This window comes from Mandrillus leucophaeus, unplaced genomic scaffold, assembly GCF_000951045.1.
Source record: "Mandrillus leucophaeus isolate KB7577 unplaced genomic scaffold, Mleu.le_1.0 Scaffold248, whole genome shotgun sequence".
Lineage (NCBI taxonomy): Eukaryota > Metazoa > Chordata > Mammalia > Primates > Cercopithecidae > Mandrillus > Mandrillus leucophaeus.
The window spans coordinates 1,298,265-1,314,903 of record NW_012102565.1 but is presented as its reverse complement, the minus strand read 5'-3'; the positions used below and the strand labels follow the sequence as shown (position 1 = coordinate 1,314,903).

The 16,639-nt window shown below is 42.4% G+C and overlaps 1 protein-coding gene across 1 annotated transcript in view; it reads right to left on the bottom strand.

Annotated features, from left to right (window-relative positions):
• Nucleotides 1-16,639, bottom strand: part of OGDH (oxoglutarate (alpha-ketoglutarate) dehydrogenase (lipoamide)) — a 94,136-nt gene that overhangs the window by 32,076 nt on the left and 45,421 nt on the right. Inside the window, exon 5 of the mRNA XM_011983287.1 lies at nucleotides 3,576-3,691. Coding sequence (XP_011838677.1) covers nucleotides 3,576-3,691 — 116 coding nt within the window. The remainder of the gene's footprint in view (nucleotides 1-3,575; nucleotides 3,692-16,639) is intronic.

The following is a 16,639-nucleotide window of genomic DNA, read 5'->3' as shown; positions in this document are numbered from 1 at the left end:
TTCACCGTGTTAGCCAGGATGGTCTTGATCTCCTGACCTTGTGATTCGCCCGCCTCGGCCTCCCAAAGTGCTGGGATTACAGGCATGAGCCACTGCACCCAGCCAATCCCCTCTAATTTTTGAAAAAGGTACAAATTGACCACCACGTCACACGATCAATAGCTTAAGATCTGTCTGATTATACCACCAATCTAACATACACATACATTAAATGTAAATAAAGCATCACCATCAGGCAGGGTGCTGAGAAGTTTATGCAAATGTCTGTAAACTGTTGTGAAAATGGAGTCTTCTAAGTTGAGGCCACTCTGGGGCCAGGAGGGCGTACAGCCTTAGACTCCTGGGTACAGGTCCAACTGTCTCCGACAACAAGAGCCAACTCCAGGGCTCTGGCATCAACTGGACTGAAAGGGAGGCAGCCCTTCAACATGCTTCAGCTCCCTACACCCACTTCGTATGATGAAATTGGAACTACTTGGGATGCAAGATTCAGAGAGGAAGTTAGCCATAGGGACATCAATGCCTCTGCCCCTCATTTTGCTGTCTGGGAAGGAAGGTGCTGAAGAGGCCCCCGAGAGGTGACACTGTGATGTGCTATGGAGATGGTGACTCTATGGGAGCTTTCCAATGTGAGAGCATGTTAAGGATGAGCTGCTGGGGCCAGGTGCAGTGGCTCATGCCTGTAATCCCAGCATTTTGGGAGACCAAGGCAAGAGGATCACTTGAGTCCAGGAATTCAAGATCAGCCTGGGCAACATGGTGAGATCTCATCTCCATAAAAAATAAAAAAATTAGCCAGGCATGGTAGTGCTCTCCTATAGTCCCAGCTACTCGGGAGGCTGAGGTAGCTGAGGTAGGGGGATCGCTTAATCCCAGAGGTTGAGGCTGCAGTGGGCCATGATTGTGCCACTGCCCTCCAGCCTGGGCGACAGAGTGAGATCCTCTTTCAAAAAAAAAAAAAAAAGAAAAAAAAGATGAGCTGCCAGGCTCCCCACAGGGGACTCCTCTGAGGTAAAAGGTATTAGTGCTGAGTCTACTCTTAGTGCAGACTGGTCTCACCAGACGGCTGCTGTAACAGAAAATACACTGAGGGAACTGGGTAGAACATGTGAGCAGTGAAATAATTTGGGGGTAGGGCCACTTGGAGAAGCTATATGGGGTGCCATTTGTGGGGGTCCAGGCAACACAAGAACTTCTATAGATCAGCAACATTCAATAGAAACATTACGTGAGCCACATATGTAATTTATTTTTCTAGTAGACCCACATGAAATTTTCCTATTTTATTTGACCCAATATATCAAACATTGTCTTTTCAACACTTAAAAAGTCATTAGGCCGGGGGCGGTGGCTCAACCCTGTAATCCCAGCACTTTGGGAGGCCGAGACGGGCGGATCACGAGGTCAGGAGATCGAGACCATCCTAGCTAACACGGTGAAACCCCGTCTCTACTAAAAAATACAAAAACTAGCTGGGCGAGGTGGCGGGAGCCTGTAGTCCCAGCTGCTCGGGAGGCTGAGGCAGGAGAATGGCGTAAACCCGGGAGGCAGAGCTTGCAGTGGGCTGAGATCCGGCCACTGCACTCCAGCCTGGGCGGCAGAGCGAGACTCCGTCTCAAAAAAAAAAAAAAAAAAAAAGTCATTCAAATATTCTGTACATTTCAAGTGCTCAATAGTAACAAGTGGCTTAGTAGGCAGAACTAGAAACTATCGTCAGTGTGGTCATGCGGGTGCAGATAAAGGCGACAGGAAGGACCCAAAGGTTCATTCTTCTTGGATTAAGCCTTATCACTCCCTCCTGGTGCCCAATACATCCCATTAGCCACAAGCTTCTGATGCTGGCACACAGTTCTAGTTTCCACCCCTTTCTCCCCAACAAGTGAGGAAGGCAGGCGGTGAAGCAGCTCCAAGATGAGATGCTGACAATACTTCAGGATGCTCATCATAAACTATAGAAAGTGCCAGCATTGGACACTCAGGTTTTTTTTTGAGATGGAGTCTTGCTCTGTTGCTTAGGCTGGAGTGCAGTGGTGTGATCTTTGCTCACTGCAACCTCCCCCTCCCGGGTTCTAGCAATTCTCTGCCTCAGTCTCCCACGTAGCTGGGATTACAGGAACCCGCCATCACACCTGGCTAACTTTTGTATTTTTAATAGAGACAGCATTTCATGATCTTGGCCAGGCTGGTCTTGAACTCCCAACCTTGTGATCCACCTGTCTCGGCCTCCCAAAGTGCTGGGACTACAGGTGTGAGACACCGTGCCTGGCCTGGACACTCAGATCTTTTTAAGCCACATGCAGCCAATTGTGGAAACACTGACAAGAGAATTTTAAATTAAAATTCACTTGCTGCAGCAAGGGTTAATCCCTGGGGTGCTAGGGGGATTCTGATTTAGGGGACCTGGGCTGTGGCCTGGGTATCAGTTCTGTAAGCTCTCCAGGTGGTTCTAATGCGTCCAGCCATGAGAGGAACAGCCTCAGAGAGCCCTGATGGCCAGTGTGGTTCAACTTGGGTTAGTTAGGGACGTCAGGATTCAGACTGTGCATGACAGGCGGACCTCAGGTGATTTATATGCTCAATTCTGAGGGTTCCATTCCAGAGTATTTCCTCAGTTTATTTTAACCTGGATCCTTTAGCTCTGAATACCAGGAACAGCATTAAGTAACAGTAATAGCCAACTCTTGGCATGGACCTCTCATCAAATCCATTCTCCCCTCTGCAATGGGCATGGAAGTCACCCTTATACTGAGGGAGGCTATGACTTGCCCAGGATGGAAGAACTAGACACAGGTGGCCTAACAGCACAGCCACAACTCTTAGCCACTGTCTATAAGGTGTGTGCATGAAAGAAATCCCTGGCAGGCTTAGTACTAACAGAGTCCAGAGAGAAGGAAAAAAGTGAAACAAAACAGAAGGATGAGAGGAACAGAGGGAGAGAGGGAAGAAGAAGAGTGGCCACCACTCAGCAGCCCTGGCAGTGAGCTGTGCAGGAAGCCACCCTTGACTTGAGGCCTGTCCCTCAGGGTTGAGGTGACTCTTCTACCATCTGTAATAAACTCCTAGTGGGATCTGAAAGCAGAGTTTACTTCCCCTATCTGGGTGATCGCAAAACCACTGGTTTCTATCTATAAAATGGCAACAACAACAACAACAAATGCCCTCCTTCCTTACAATTTTAAAAAAGACAGGACTGGTTCATGCCTGTAATCCCAGCACTTCGAGAGGCTGAGGTAGGAGGATGACTTGAGCCCAGGCATTTGAGACCAGCCTGAGGAACACAGTAAGACCTCATCTCTATAATAAAAAATGAAAAACTACATTAGCTGGGCATGGTGGTGTGTACCAGCAGTCCCAGCTACGAGAGGTTGGGGTGGGAGGATGGTTTGAGACTGGGAGGTTGAGGCTGCAGTGAGCCCAACTGTGTCACTGCATTCTAGCCTGGGTGACAGTAACTCTGTCTCAGAGAAAAAATAAAATAAAAAGGACAAAGAAAAAAAATAAAACTAGCCTCAAAGCCATCCTGCTAATACAAGTTCTTAAAAAGTCCACTAGATTTTTCCAGAAACTGTTCTTACCTCCAGCCGACGGATGATCTCCCGCAGAGGAAGTGCTGATTCCTGTCCCCCGATGAAAGTGGTGGTGGGCAAGTGGAAAACCTTGTCGAGGTCAGACTCGTCCAGGCCATAGAATCCTGCAGGGCGATGTGGGCAGGACAAGCCCGATGAGGAGGGATGGGGCACAGCCACGCAGGGACCACAGTTTATGGAAAGGGGAAGGAACTCCCCAAGGGAGCAAAAAGAGAAGAAAAAAATCATATAAAAAGCCCCTGATATATGTGAAATAAGTAATATTTTACAGCCAGAAACACAAACTTTAGCAATAAATAGAAGCTGAGGATGTTAGAGTATGACAGGTAAGTCACAATAAAATTCATATTATGCATATGTTAGTTACGTACACCAATTATTCATAATTTAGAGACAAATTTATTTCAAGGTCCCAAAGATAACCAATTTTGGGGGTGGGAAGAGAGGTCCATGAAAAGGTACTGGGTAAGTCAATCAAAAATCAATACAATAGTTAAGGAGGAATTAAAGCAGAAAATGAAGAACTGATATAGAAGAACAGATCGTATGACAATAATATATGTATGTGGTGAATGTCAAAGAGCTGGGAGAGGGGGACTAAGAAGTGAGGGAGAAACCGTCACCAGAAGTCAAGTGGTCTGTTGGAGCTCCAGGCAGGGGTGCACCACTGGGCAGTACAGCAGCGTGCAAACAGCCACCGGCCTTGGATTAAGGACGTCCTCTTCTGAAATTCCTGAACTGTGCGTTCTGAGCCCATTCTGCAGGCAATACTCAGCAGTCACAGGTGTAACCCTCCCTTCTCCCGACTCCAATCACTCAGTGGGAACCAACTAAGTAAGCACTAATATTGGCTGCAGCACTGTGGGGGAAGACACCACCTCACATGAAAGTGCATCTCAGTTTGAGAAAGAATAATGCTGGAAGAGCTCTTTCCCTGGCATTATATGCTTGTTTCATCTTGTTGTATCAAAGAGGAAGACTATCAAATGACACCATACATTCTTTTATCCAGTTTGGCATCTCTCCTGACATAATATATCAGCTACAGTACAGCAAAAAGCACAGTTCAAGAGTCACTAGCACTTGAATACCTTACATCAGCATTTTCTCAGGCTCCAGGAATGCACAATGAACCGGTATTCTGCAAAGTCTCCAACATCTGACTGGACCTGATGAAATGTTCTCATTGTTTCCTGGCCAAATTAAGACTAAAAGGAGCCACTGTGAGACGTAAGGGTCCAGCACAGGATTAAAGATGGTAGTTTGCAAACACAATTGTGTATTTTGATCTCCTTGGAGATATATAAAAAGGCTTGTTTCGAGGCTCCAACCCTGGTACCGACTCAGTGAGTCTCAGGGTGGGTCCACGATTCTCCCAAGGAGATTGATTCAAGCATAGTTTGGGAACTACAGCCTTTATTTATCTAATGCTTTAGGAGAGGTTTTTTTGTTTTGTTTTGAGCCGGAGTCTCGCTCTGTCGCCCAGGCTGGAGTGCAGTGGTGCGATCTCGGCTCACTGCAAGCTCTGCCTCTCAGGTTCATGCCATTCTCCCGACTCAGTCTCCCGAGTAGCTGGGACTACAGGCACCCACCACCACGCCCGGCTAATTTTTTGTATTTTTAGTAGAGACGGGGTTTCACTGTGTTAGCCAGGATGATCTCGATCTCCTGACCTCGTGATCCGCCTGCCTCGGCCTCCCAAAGTGCTGGGATTACAGGCGTGAACCACGGCGCCCGCCCTTGTTTTGTTTTTTAAGTCTTACAAGCAAACTCTATATTTTCCAAGCCCTGTTTGTTTTATTAAAACAAAGCAAATCTGGCTTTTTTTTTTTTTTAACCTGGAGGGTGGTGATGGTAGTAGTGGCTTAGTTAAGCCTGCCGACCCATTCCCTCCTGTTAGTCTGTCAACACTGAAGGCACAGCAACCACTTGGGCCTAGGTGAAGTACAAGGCTCTTGCCATTTATGGCCCGGCTTTCAGGCAATTGCCCTATAGTATTTATGGAGGAAAAACAGAATCATCTTTGAGAAATTTTTCCTGACTAAAAAACTCAGGCCAGGTGCAGCTGATTGGGGACCAGAATAACAATGCACATTTTGTTGGGAAATATTTTGATTGTGAAACTAATCAGTCCAGTGTATGCCCCCAGATAAGGACTGCATATTGGTTGCCATCTTTCAGCATGAAGACCCTGTGAAGTAGGGGCCTACAGATATCCCCTGACCTCACCATGTGATGGTTTTTCACTTCTATCATCCTGAGTTCATAGTTCTAGAGCCTCAGAACTGCTGGTACACTTTTAGTTCTTTAGCTATCTGAGAAACTAAATCTATAGATGAGTGCTTTGTGAAAGTGGAGTAGACATATTCTTCCCTACTCCCCCAGTAAGTACAACTAAAAATCCTAGACGTTATATGCAAAACGATCATAAGACAACTCCGAAAGGTGGAGAGAATAAGGCACACCGGCTAGGGACGTCTCAAGGCAAAATACACCAAGGAGTTCCCTGGAGTTTCTTTTTTGCTTCAAATACCGCAGACTTGGAGCAGAAGAACCAACAACCCCAAAACTTGAAGAGGTGTATTTGATAACAAAAGCCCGACAAAAGCTGCTCTCTATCAAAAGACCAGGAAAGAGGTAGCCTATCAAGACAAAAAACTTTTAGACAAAAACTGCTCTACTACAGCCAAATACCAGAGAAAACACTGTGACCCCGCCCTCACCAGGCTGTAATGGGCCCTAGCACCCAACCCCATCCCAGAGGTTTCAGCGAAGGCCCAAGAGGGAATCCAAAATGTCCTCCTCTCTGGGAGGTAATGCATCAGCCCCTTCCCCTAACCCCAGTAACAGTGGATACTTGAGTGGGAGAAGGACTTCCACCTCTGCCAGCAATAACAAGGTTGGGCCCTCCCCTTCCCCCACCACAGTGGGGAACAGTGTCTACAAAAGGTCTGCTATAACAGAAGATTTAAATAAGATCCTGACTCTCATGATACCCAAAATGTCCTGGTTTCAATAAACTATAATTCATAACAAGACCCAAAAATATCTCATAGTGAATGAGAAAAGACAATCGACAGACATCAATACCATGATGACCAAGATGTTAGAATCACCTAGGATGTGAACGGAGTCATCATCAAACAATTTCATTTTTTTTTTTGAGACAGGGTCTCACTCTGTCGCATAGCCTGGAGTGCAGTGGTTCGATCACTGCTCACTGCAGCCTTAACCTCCAGGGCTCAGGTGATCCTCCAATCTCAGCCTCCTGAGTAGCTGGGACTACAGGCGCACGCCACCACGCCCAGCTAGTTTTTATAATTTTTTTGAGACAGCCTCTCGCTCTGTTGCCCAGGCTGGAGTGCAGTGGCATGATCTCAAGTTCACTGAAATCTCCACCACCTGGGTTTAAGCAATTCTCCTGCCTCAGCCTCCTGAGTAGAGTAGCTAGGACTGCAGGCGTGTGCCACCACACCTGGCTAATTTTTGTGTTTTTAGTAGTGACGGGGTTTCACCATGTTGGCCAAGTTGGTCTAGAACTCCTGACCTCAAATGATCTGCCCGCCTCAGCCTCCCAAAGTGCTGGGATTAAAGGCGTGAGCCACAGCACCCAGCCTAGTTTTTGTATTTTTAATAGAGATGGGGTTTCGTCATGTTGGCTGGGCTGGTCTTGAACTCCTGAGTACAAGCAATCTGCCTGCCTTGGTCTCCCAAAGTGCTTACAGGCGTAAGCCACCGCACCTGGCCCAAACAATTTAAATGAGCAATTAAGAACATGATAGAGACAAATTTTTAAAAGTGAGTCACAAAATACAATGTTTCAGCCAAAAACTGAAGATGTAAACAAGTACCAAATAGAAATTTGTTAAAAAAATCAAAAAACGTTCAATGGATAGGCTCAATGGCAGAATGGAGGGGCAGAGAATCAGTATATTTGAAGACAGAACAACAGAAATTAACCAATCTGAAGAACAGAAAGAAAATAAAAAATGAACAGAGCCTCAGGGGACACGTGACAGTATAATCAAAGATTTCACAAACATATAAATGGATAAAATAAAAGAAGCAGAGAATAAAGAGGGTAGTTGAAAAAGTACTTAGCTAAAAACTTCCCAAATATGGTAAAAGACCAAACCCAAAAATTCAAGAAGCTGAGTGAATCCAGAGGATATCCTCAAAGAAATCCATTCCAAAACATATGATAGTTAAGCTTCTGAAAAACAAAATCAAAGAAAATTAAAAGCAATGGTTGTAAAGTGACACTTTACCTATAGGGAAAACAATTCAAATGACAGGATTTCTCATCAGAAACCATGGAGGCTAGAAAGAAGTGGCACAGGCCGGGCACAGTGGATCACGCCAGTAATCCTAACACTTTGAGAGGCCGAGGTGGGGCAGATCACAAGGTCAGGAATTCAAGCCTAGCCTGACCAACATGGTGAAATCCTGTCTCTACTAAAAATACAAAAATTAGCCAGGAGTGGTAGTGCGCGCCTGTAATCCCAGCTACTCAGGAGGCTGAGGCAGGAGAATCACTTGAACCCAGGAGGCGGAGGTTGCAGTGAGCAGAGATCGCACCACTGCACTCCAGCCTGGGTGACAGAGCGAGACTCTGTCAGAAAGAAAGAAAGAAAAATAAGAAAGAGAGAGAGAAAGAGAGAAAGAGAGAGAGAGAGAAAGAGAGAAAGGAAGAAAGGGCACAACACCTTTCAAGAGCTAAAAGAAAAGGATTATGTCCAACTAGAATCTTATATCCACCAAAAATATCCTGTAGGAATGAAGGGGAAAGAAATAGAGATTCCCAGATAAAGGAAAATTAAGTTTGTCACCAGAAGACCTGCTCTAAAAAACTGGCCAGAGGAAGCATTTTAAACAGAAAATAAATAAAGAAGGAATCTTGGAACATCAAGAAGGAAGAAAGAACACAAAAAGCAAAAATCTGGGTAAATACATCAGACTGTCCTCCTCTTGGGTCTTCTAAATTATATCTGATGGTTGAAACAAACTTATAACTCTGTCTGATGAAGTTCTAAATGTATGTAGAGAAAATATCTAAGATAATTATATTATAAATGCAGGACGGTAAAGAGATATAAAAGGAGGTAAAGTTTCCACACTTAATATGTACTGAAAAGTTATGACACTGTAGACTATAAGTTATGTCTATATAAAGTAGTAATACCTAAAACAACTACTAAAAATGCTACATAAAAGGATACACTCAAAACCATGCCGGGCGCAGTGGCTCACACCTGTAATCCCAGCACTTTGGGAGGCCAAGGTGGGTAGACTACAAGGTCAGTTCGAGACCAGCCTGGCCAACATGGTGAAACCCCTCTTCTACTAAAAATACAAAAAAATTATCTGGGCGTGGTGGCGGGTGCTTGTAAACCCAGCTACTCGGGAGGCTGAGGCAGGGGAATCGCTTGAAACAGGAAGGCAGAGGTTGCAGTGAGCCGAGATCGTGCCACTGCACTCCAGCCTGGGTAAAAGAGCAAAACTCTGTCTCAAACAAACAAACAAACAAGCAAACAAACACACAACAAAAAAAAAACTATACATAATTAAAAAAAATTTTTAAATGTGGGTTTGAAACTCCACAGCACAGGAAAATGAAAGCAAAGCAATGAAAAGCAGAACAAAAAATAAATAATAAAATGGCAGACTTGAGCCCTAACATACAATAATTACATTAAACATAAATGACCTACATATATTAAATAGAAGACAGAGATTATGAAGAGTGGATAAATATAAAAGAAAACCCACCTATATGCTTATCCACAAGAAATTCACTTCATATGTGATACAGACAGGTTGAAGTAAAAGGAGGAAAAAATGTATCATGTAAACATTAATCAAATGTAAGTACGAGTGGCTTATATTAACATGAGATGAAATGACTTCGCAGCAAAGAAAATTACCGGAGACAAAGAGGGACATTCCATCATGGTAAGAGGGTCAATTTACTGAGAAGATACAGCAATCTGAAATTGTAAACACCAAAGAACAGAGCTGCAAAATATGTGACCCAAAATCTGATAGGACTAAAAGGAGAAAGAGACAAACCCACATTTATAGCTGAAGACTTTAATACTCCTCTCTCAATAACTGACTAAAAAACTAGACAGAAATTCAGCAGAAATATAGAAGAACTCAACAGTCATTAACTAACAGGATCTAACAGACGTGTGTGTGTGCACATGCATGTGTGTGTAGTTTAGAGATAGGGTCACCCAGGCTAGAGTACAGTGGTGAAATCATAGATCACTGCAGGCTTAAACTTCTGGGCTCAAATGATCCCACCACCTTAGCCTCCTGAGTAGCTAGGACTACAGGCATGTGGCATCATGCTTGGCTAATTTTGTTGTTGTTGGTGGTGGAGACAGGGGTCTCGCTATGTTGCCAGGCAACAAACTCCTGGCCTTCAAGTGATCTTCCCATCTCAGTCTCTCAAAAGTCCTGGATTTATAGGCATGAACCACCATGCCTGGCTCTAGCAGACATTTAGAGAATACTCCACCCAACAATAGCATTTCAACAGTAGCATTCTTTTCAAGCAGCCATGAAACATATGCCAAGACAGACAACATGGTGGGCCATTTATTAAAAATTCAACAAATTTAGCACAATTGAAATCATATAGGGTGCATTCTCCAACCACAATAAAATCAAACTAGAAAGCAATAATAAGAAAAGTAACAAGAAAATCTCCAAACACTTGGAAACTAAACAACACCCTTCTAAATAATCCAAAAGCCAAAGACAAAATATCAAGGGGCATACGAAGAATACAATAACAACTAGCCTGGGCAATACAGTGAGATTCCATCTCTATAAAAAATTTTAAAAATAGCCAGGCATGGTGGCCTACACCTGTAGTCTCGGCTACTTGGGAGGCTGAGGTGGGAGGATAACTTAAGCCCAGGAATTAGAGGCTGCAGTGAGCTGTGATCATACCACTGCACTATAGCCTGGATGACAGAGCAAGACCTTGTCTCAAAAACAACAGAAAGAAAATAAAAATATAACATATCAAACTTTGTAGGACAGCTAAACCAGTACTGAGAGAAACATTTATAGTAGTAAATACATCAGAAAAGAGGGATAGTCTCTAATCAATAATCTAAGTTTCCATTCCCAGAAAAGAGGGAAAAACAACAAACAAGCCAAAAGCCAATAAATAGAAGTAAGGAAATAATACAGAGCAGAAATCAATGAAATTGAAAACAGCAAAACAACAGAGAAAAACCAATGAAACAAATAACTGGTTCTTTGAAAAGATTAGTAACATTGACAAATCTCTTATAAGACTGACAAATAAAAAGAGGACACAAATTACCAATATCAGGAATGAAACGGGATATCAATACAGACCCTTGAAATATCAAGAAGATTCTGTTCCTTTTCTTTTAGTTGAAAAAGAAATTAAAAAAAAGAATGACTATCAAAAAGATAATAAGGGAATACTATAAATAACACTACATACATTTGACAACTTAGATGAAATAAACCACTTCTAGAACACAAACTACCACTACCTACCCAGTATGAAACAGATAATTAGAAAAGCCCTATGGCTAATAAGGAAATCTAATTAATAAATAAAAACCTTGTGAAAAATTAACCTCTAAGCCCAAATGAAGAAGAGTTAACACCAACTCTATTCAATGTCTTTCAGAAAATAGGAGAAACACTTCTCCATTCATTTTATGAAGCCAGAATTACCCTGATACCAAAAACAAAGCTAGTACAAAAAAAGAAAATGACCAATATCCCTCATCAATGTGGATGCAAAATATATAAAGAGACAAAGACATATTAAAAAAATTATATACCATGATCAAATGGTGTTTATTCCACTAATCCAAGGCTGGTTGAATAATCAAAAATCAATCAATACAATCCACTACATTAGCATTAAATTGTCTACATTAAAGAATAAAAATTGGCCGGGTGTGGTGGCTCATGCCTGTAATCCCAGAACTTTGGGAGGGTGAGGTGGGCAGATCACTTGAGGTCAGGAGTTCTAGACCAGCCTGGCCAACATGGTGAAACCCCACCTCTACTAAAAGCACAAAAATTAGCCAGGAGTGGTGGTGCACACTGGTAGCCCCCACTACTTGGGAGGCTGAGGTGGGAGAGTTGCTTGAACCTGGAAGGCAGAGGTTGCAGTGAGCTGAGATCGTACCACTGCACTCCAGACTGGGCGACAGAGCAAGAATCAGTCTCAAAAAATAATTATAATAATAAATCACAAGATCATATCAATGCAGGAAAAACATCTGACAAAATTCAATATACATTCATAATTAAAACTATCAGAAAAAAATATGAAAACAGAGAAACTTCCTCAGCTTGATAAAGAGCATTTATAAAAAATCTACAGTTAACATTATACTTAATGATGAAAGGCTAAATGCTTTCACCCTAAGATCAGGAAAAGGGCATATAAGGCTATCCACTCTTACCTCTCTTATTCAATACAGTGCTAAAGGTTGTAGCTACTGTAATGAGGCAAGAAAATAAAATAAAAGGCATTCATATTGGAAAGGAAGAAATTGAACTCTCTCTATTTGCAGATGACATGACTGTCCATATAGAAAATCCTAAGGAATCTACAAAAAAAAAAAAAAAAAAAGCCCTAGAATAGTTCATCAAGATCTCAGAATGCAACATAAACACTGAAATCAATTATATTTCTATATACTACCAATGAATATGTGGACATCAATGTTAAAAAGAAAATAATAGTTAAGTGTAAATACAACAAAACGTACACACAATGTATATGCTGAAAACTACAAAAAGCTGATTAAAAAAATCAGTGATCCAAATAAATGAGGAGACACACTATGTTCATGGATTGGAAGACAACATGGTAAAAATGTAATTTATCCCTAAATGGATCTATACGTTTAAGCCAATTCCTATCAAAATGGCAGCGAGGTATATGTAGACATAGATACGCTTATCCTCAAATTTACATGGAGAAGGAAAAGGTCCTTGAATAGTCAAAATAATTTTGTAAATGAAAAATAAAGTTTAGTAGCTACAGTAATCAAGACACTGTGGTATCGAAGGAAAAACAGACACACAAAGGAAAATAACTGAAAATCCAGATATAGACCCACACCAGTAAGTCCAACTGATTTTTGGCAAAAGTACAAAAGCAATTCAATGAAGGAAGGACACAGTTTTCAGCTAATGGTGCCAGAACAACTGGACATCTACACACAAAAATATAAAATGAACAATAAAAGAATCTTGATCTAAATACCTTATACAGAAATTTACTCAAAATGGATCATTTAAATGTAAAACACAAAACTATGAAACCTTTAGGAAAATACATAGGAGAACATTTTGGGGATCGAGGGCTAAGGAAAAAGTTCTTAGACTTCATACCAAAAGCACAATCCATAAAAGAAAAATTAACAAACTGGATGTCATCAAGCTAAAAACTTTGGGCATAGAAGCTGAGCTAGGAAACGAAGGGGAAAAAAGATTAAAAACTTCTGCTCTGCAAAAGATCCTATTAGCCAAAGAATGGAAACAATCCATTCCAATGAAGAGGTCCTTCAACAGGTAAATGGTTAAAAACAATCATCCACACCATGGAACACTACTCAGCAATGAAAAGGAACAAACTATTGATTTACACCAACAACCTGCGTGAATCTCTAAAAAAATTATTCTGATTGAAAAATGCCAATCCCCAAAGGTTACATACTGTGATCCCACATGTACAACATTCCTGAAATGACAAAATTATAGAAATGGAGAACACAATAGTGGTTGCCAGGGAATACAAGTAGTGGCTGGGATGGGAGGGAAGTAGATATGGTGATAAAAGGGCAACAGGAGGAATTCTTGTGGTGATGGATGTCTAGAGTCTTACTTTATCAATTTAGTGTAGTGGTGTGATGTTGTACTATAGCTTTGCAAGATGTTACCATTGGGGAAGCTGGCCAAAGGGCACAGAACTGTTATTTCTCACAAGTGCATATGACTCTACAATGATCTCAAAATAAAAAGTGTAATTAAAACGTAAAGTCTCACAGATATTAGAAGGAGAAAAAATACAACTGCTTAGAGAAGCCAGAGGGCAAAGAAGAGACTGGTCACCAGGGAGGATGACAACAGGCAGATGATCCCCCAGCATTTCAACTCTGGATTCCTCAAATGTGTTTTGCCCAACCGGGGGTCACTAAGAGTTCTCGGTAAGTTTTTATTAATACTTCAGTTGGCCTTCAAACATAAAACATTTAGGAAATCTTGCCCAAAATGCCCAGGAAGCAGAATCTGGAAGAATCCAGAGTCCAGTCAAAGCCTCAGCACAGAATGTGGAGGACAGGACAAGCCACCATGCAGAGCTGAACATGGCTTCATATGCCCAGCTGGCTACGGCAGCAGCTAAAGGTGAACGATGCTGAAGATGGAAGCTCACAGTGAAGCGATGAAGCACACATGAAGATGAAAAATGCTCTTCGAAACACAAAATGAACAGAAACAAAACAATACCATATAAGTAGTTCTACGTATTGGTTAATAACCAAATGAAGGGAAAAACATATTTCAGAACAATTAGCAAACTTAAAAACACGCGACAGAAGTTATGTCAACTTTCCCCATATTGCATGCTAGGAAAAGTTGCACATCCTATTCAAATGAAGTCCTCAACTCTGAAAAGGTGAAAGGCTCATTATTTTCATACCTCCTACTGTTAGCATTCGAAGTCGTTCCTTGAAAACTGCAAGATCTGAGAGGCAGAGTGGGGTATCATGGGTGAGCGCAGAAGGAAAAAGACAGGTGAGAGTTAGTTTTAAAAAGACCCAAACACCAAAACCCTACACCATTACCGCAGTAACAGGTAGCACAGACACCATCACAGGGACACACACACATCAAGGGAGAAATGGGTGGGTTACATGATCAGGGGATCAATTTTGTTAAACATGGAAATGATTCATAGAACAGCTGGAATAAGGTGAATCAGAAGGAGGGGAGGTTAGCACCCTGACAATGGAAAGCCATCAAGCAGTGTCGTTTGAGAGCTCCTCATCTGCTTAGCTTCAAGAAGTGGCGGACAACAGCACTTTCCTGGGAAGTCACTACTTTGAGATGAAAATCAAGGAAAAGAAAATGAAAAAGCCTAACTTTTAGAGTAGCCATTTCTCAGCACTAGATCAGGGGGCAGACTACTCTAAACTGTAAGACTTTGAAGAATTCTCAAGAATGGAAGGAGTCCTTGATCTCCCATCTCAAGAAGGCAACTAGAAAAGAAGAGCCGAAAACAACCCAAGAGCAACAGCCACATGTGCACAGCTGTACATTTCCTTCTACCTGTACGCTTTTCATCAGATTTCTACTCTACATAAACAGCCTTCTGAGCCACTGGTGAAATCAAGACATTTATTTGGATACACAAAACATGCTCCTGACCCTTGCTGTCTGGGCGTGTGGGCCTGGGGGCAGGGTCAGGAAGGAAGGCAGTAACACAGGCACACAGAGAGGCTGATGGTTGAGGACTCAGAGTGTTGCCACTGGGGATGCTCTCCGTGCTGGGAGTGCAGAGAAAGGCCAGCGAGCGCTTCCTTTGAAGTCAGACTCAGATCCCCAAGAAACAGGCCTGCTTCCTAGGGCTGTGGCGGGGGCTGCAGGTCTCCAGTCCTGGGCAAGCCACACTGTCTCCTTCCCCTAAGGAACAACAACCTCTGAAGAACTCAGAGCCAAGTGGCTCTTAAGACAACAGAATATCTAAGTGTCGATATTTTACTTAAGGCAAGGATGAAGAATCTTAAATTTTTCCTTCAATCTTCAAAACCAAGACATGAGACCATGTCAAGATGCCGTGAGTGCTCCTGTGGAGCTCCGGGGTGTATGTTAGTCACCCTGCAGACTCCAGGTAAGGATTCACACAGGGGAGGGCCTCAAAAGCAACCTTAAATACTCATTCCCATTTTTAAAAATCTAAAGGTAATGTGGTAATTCTCAGTACTATGTGAATGCTTACTTTTATTTGTACTTTTTTGTATTTTTAAAATAAAAGGCAAACAAAAGATACAAACCAAAGAAGAGGAGAGTGAAGAGAACAATAGAAGATATTCTGGTTGTCACAATTTACAGAAAGCACACAGATTTTCCAACACCTGAGTGCTCTGAAGCACTGTAAATTACTTCTTGAAGAGTGCAGGTGTGTGAGGGAGGGGAGAGGGAGTGGATGGAGAGTTGGCCACAGTACTTCCAAGTGAAGCACAGAGGCAGGAATGTGACGCCAGGACCTAGGGGACTTGGTTTACCAGTTTCTGGGTATCTCCAGTCAAAGAATCTTCTCAAATGTCAGATGTCTGCTTGGCCACGCTTCATTCTCCTTGAGGGTGACCATATCGCCCACGGCTTCAACCACCCTGGGTATGTTCTTAGCTTGGCCCCGCCCTCCCAAGTCACTTAGGAAACCTCATCTCCAGCTCCTCAGTTATCTGTGGCACAGCACGCTGCACACGGCAATCAATGTTTACTAAATGAACTGCTCTGTATCACTCTGAAATTTACAAAAGCTAATTAAACATCAACTCTATTTTTAGCTTATTTTTCTCAGCCACCAAAGGAACAAACCGGAGAGCCCTAGAAGGTCAGCAGGATGTGTGGAAACTTTGTCATCACTCGCTGTGCTGTTAATGACAGCAGGTTGTCAGGGAAAGGCAAGGGCTAAGTGGTTGACATTCTGCCACATTTTTGAACTTTTAAATTGACTTTTTAACTATTTAACTCAAGTTCATTCCCTAAAATGGTATTAGCAATTTGTAAACATCAATGGTAAATGGGAGAGAAGTTTCACACTTTCTTTCCATTTACTTATACAATTGGTTTTTAATTCTCCTTTAATTATCTTTAAATCTCACATTAAAGTACATCTCACTGAGTGCAGTGGCTCATGCCTATAATCCCAGCACTTTGGGAGACGAAGGCAGGTGGATCACTTGAGCTCAGGAGTTTGAGACCAGGCTGGACAACATGGTGAAACTTCGTCTCTACTAAAAATACAAAAA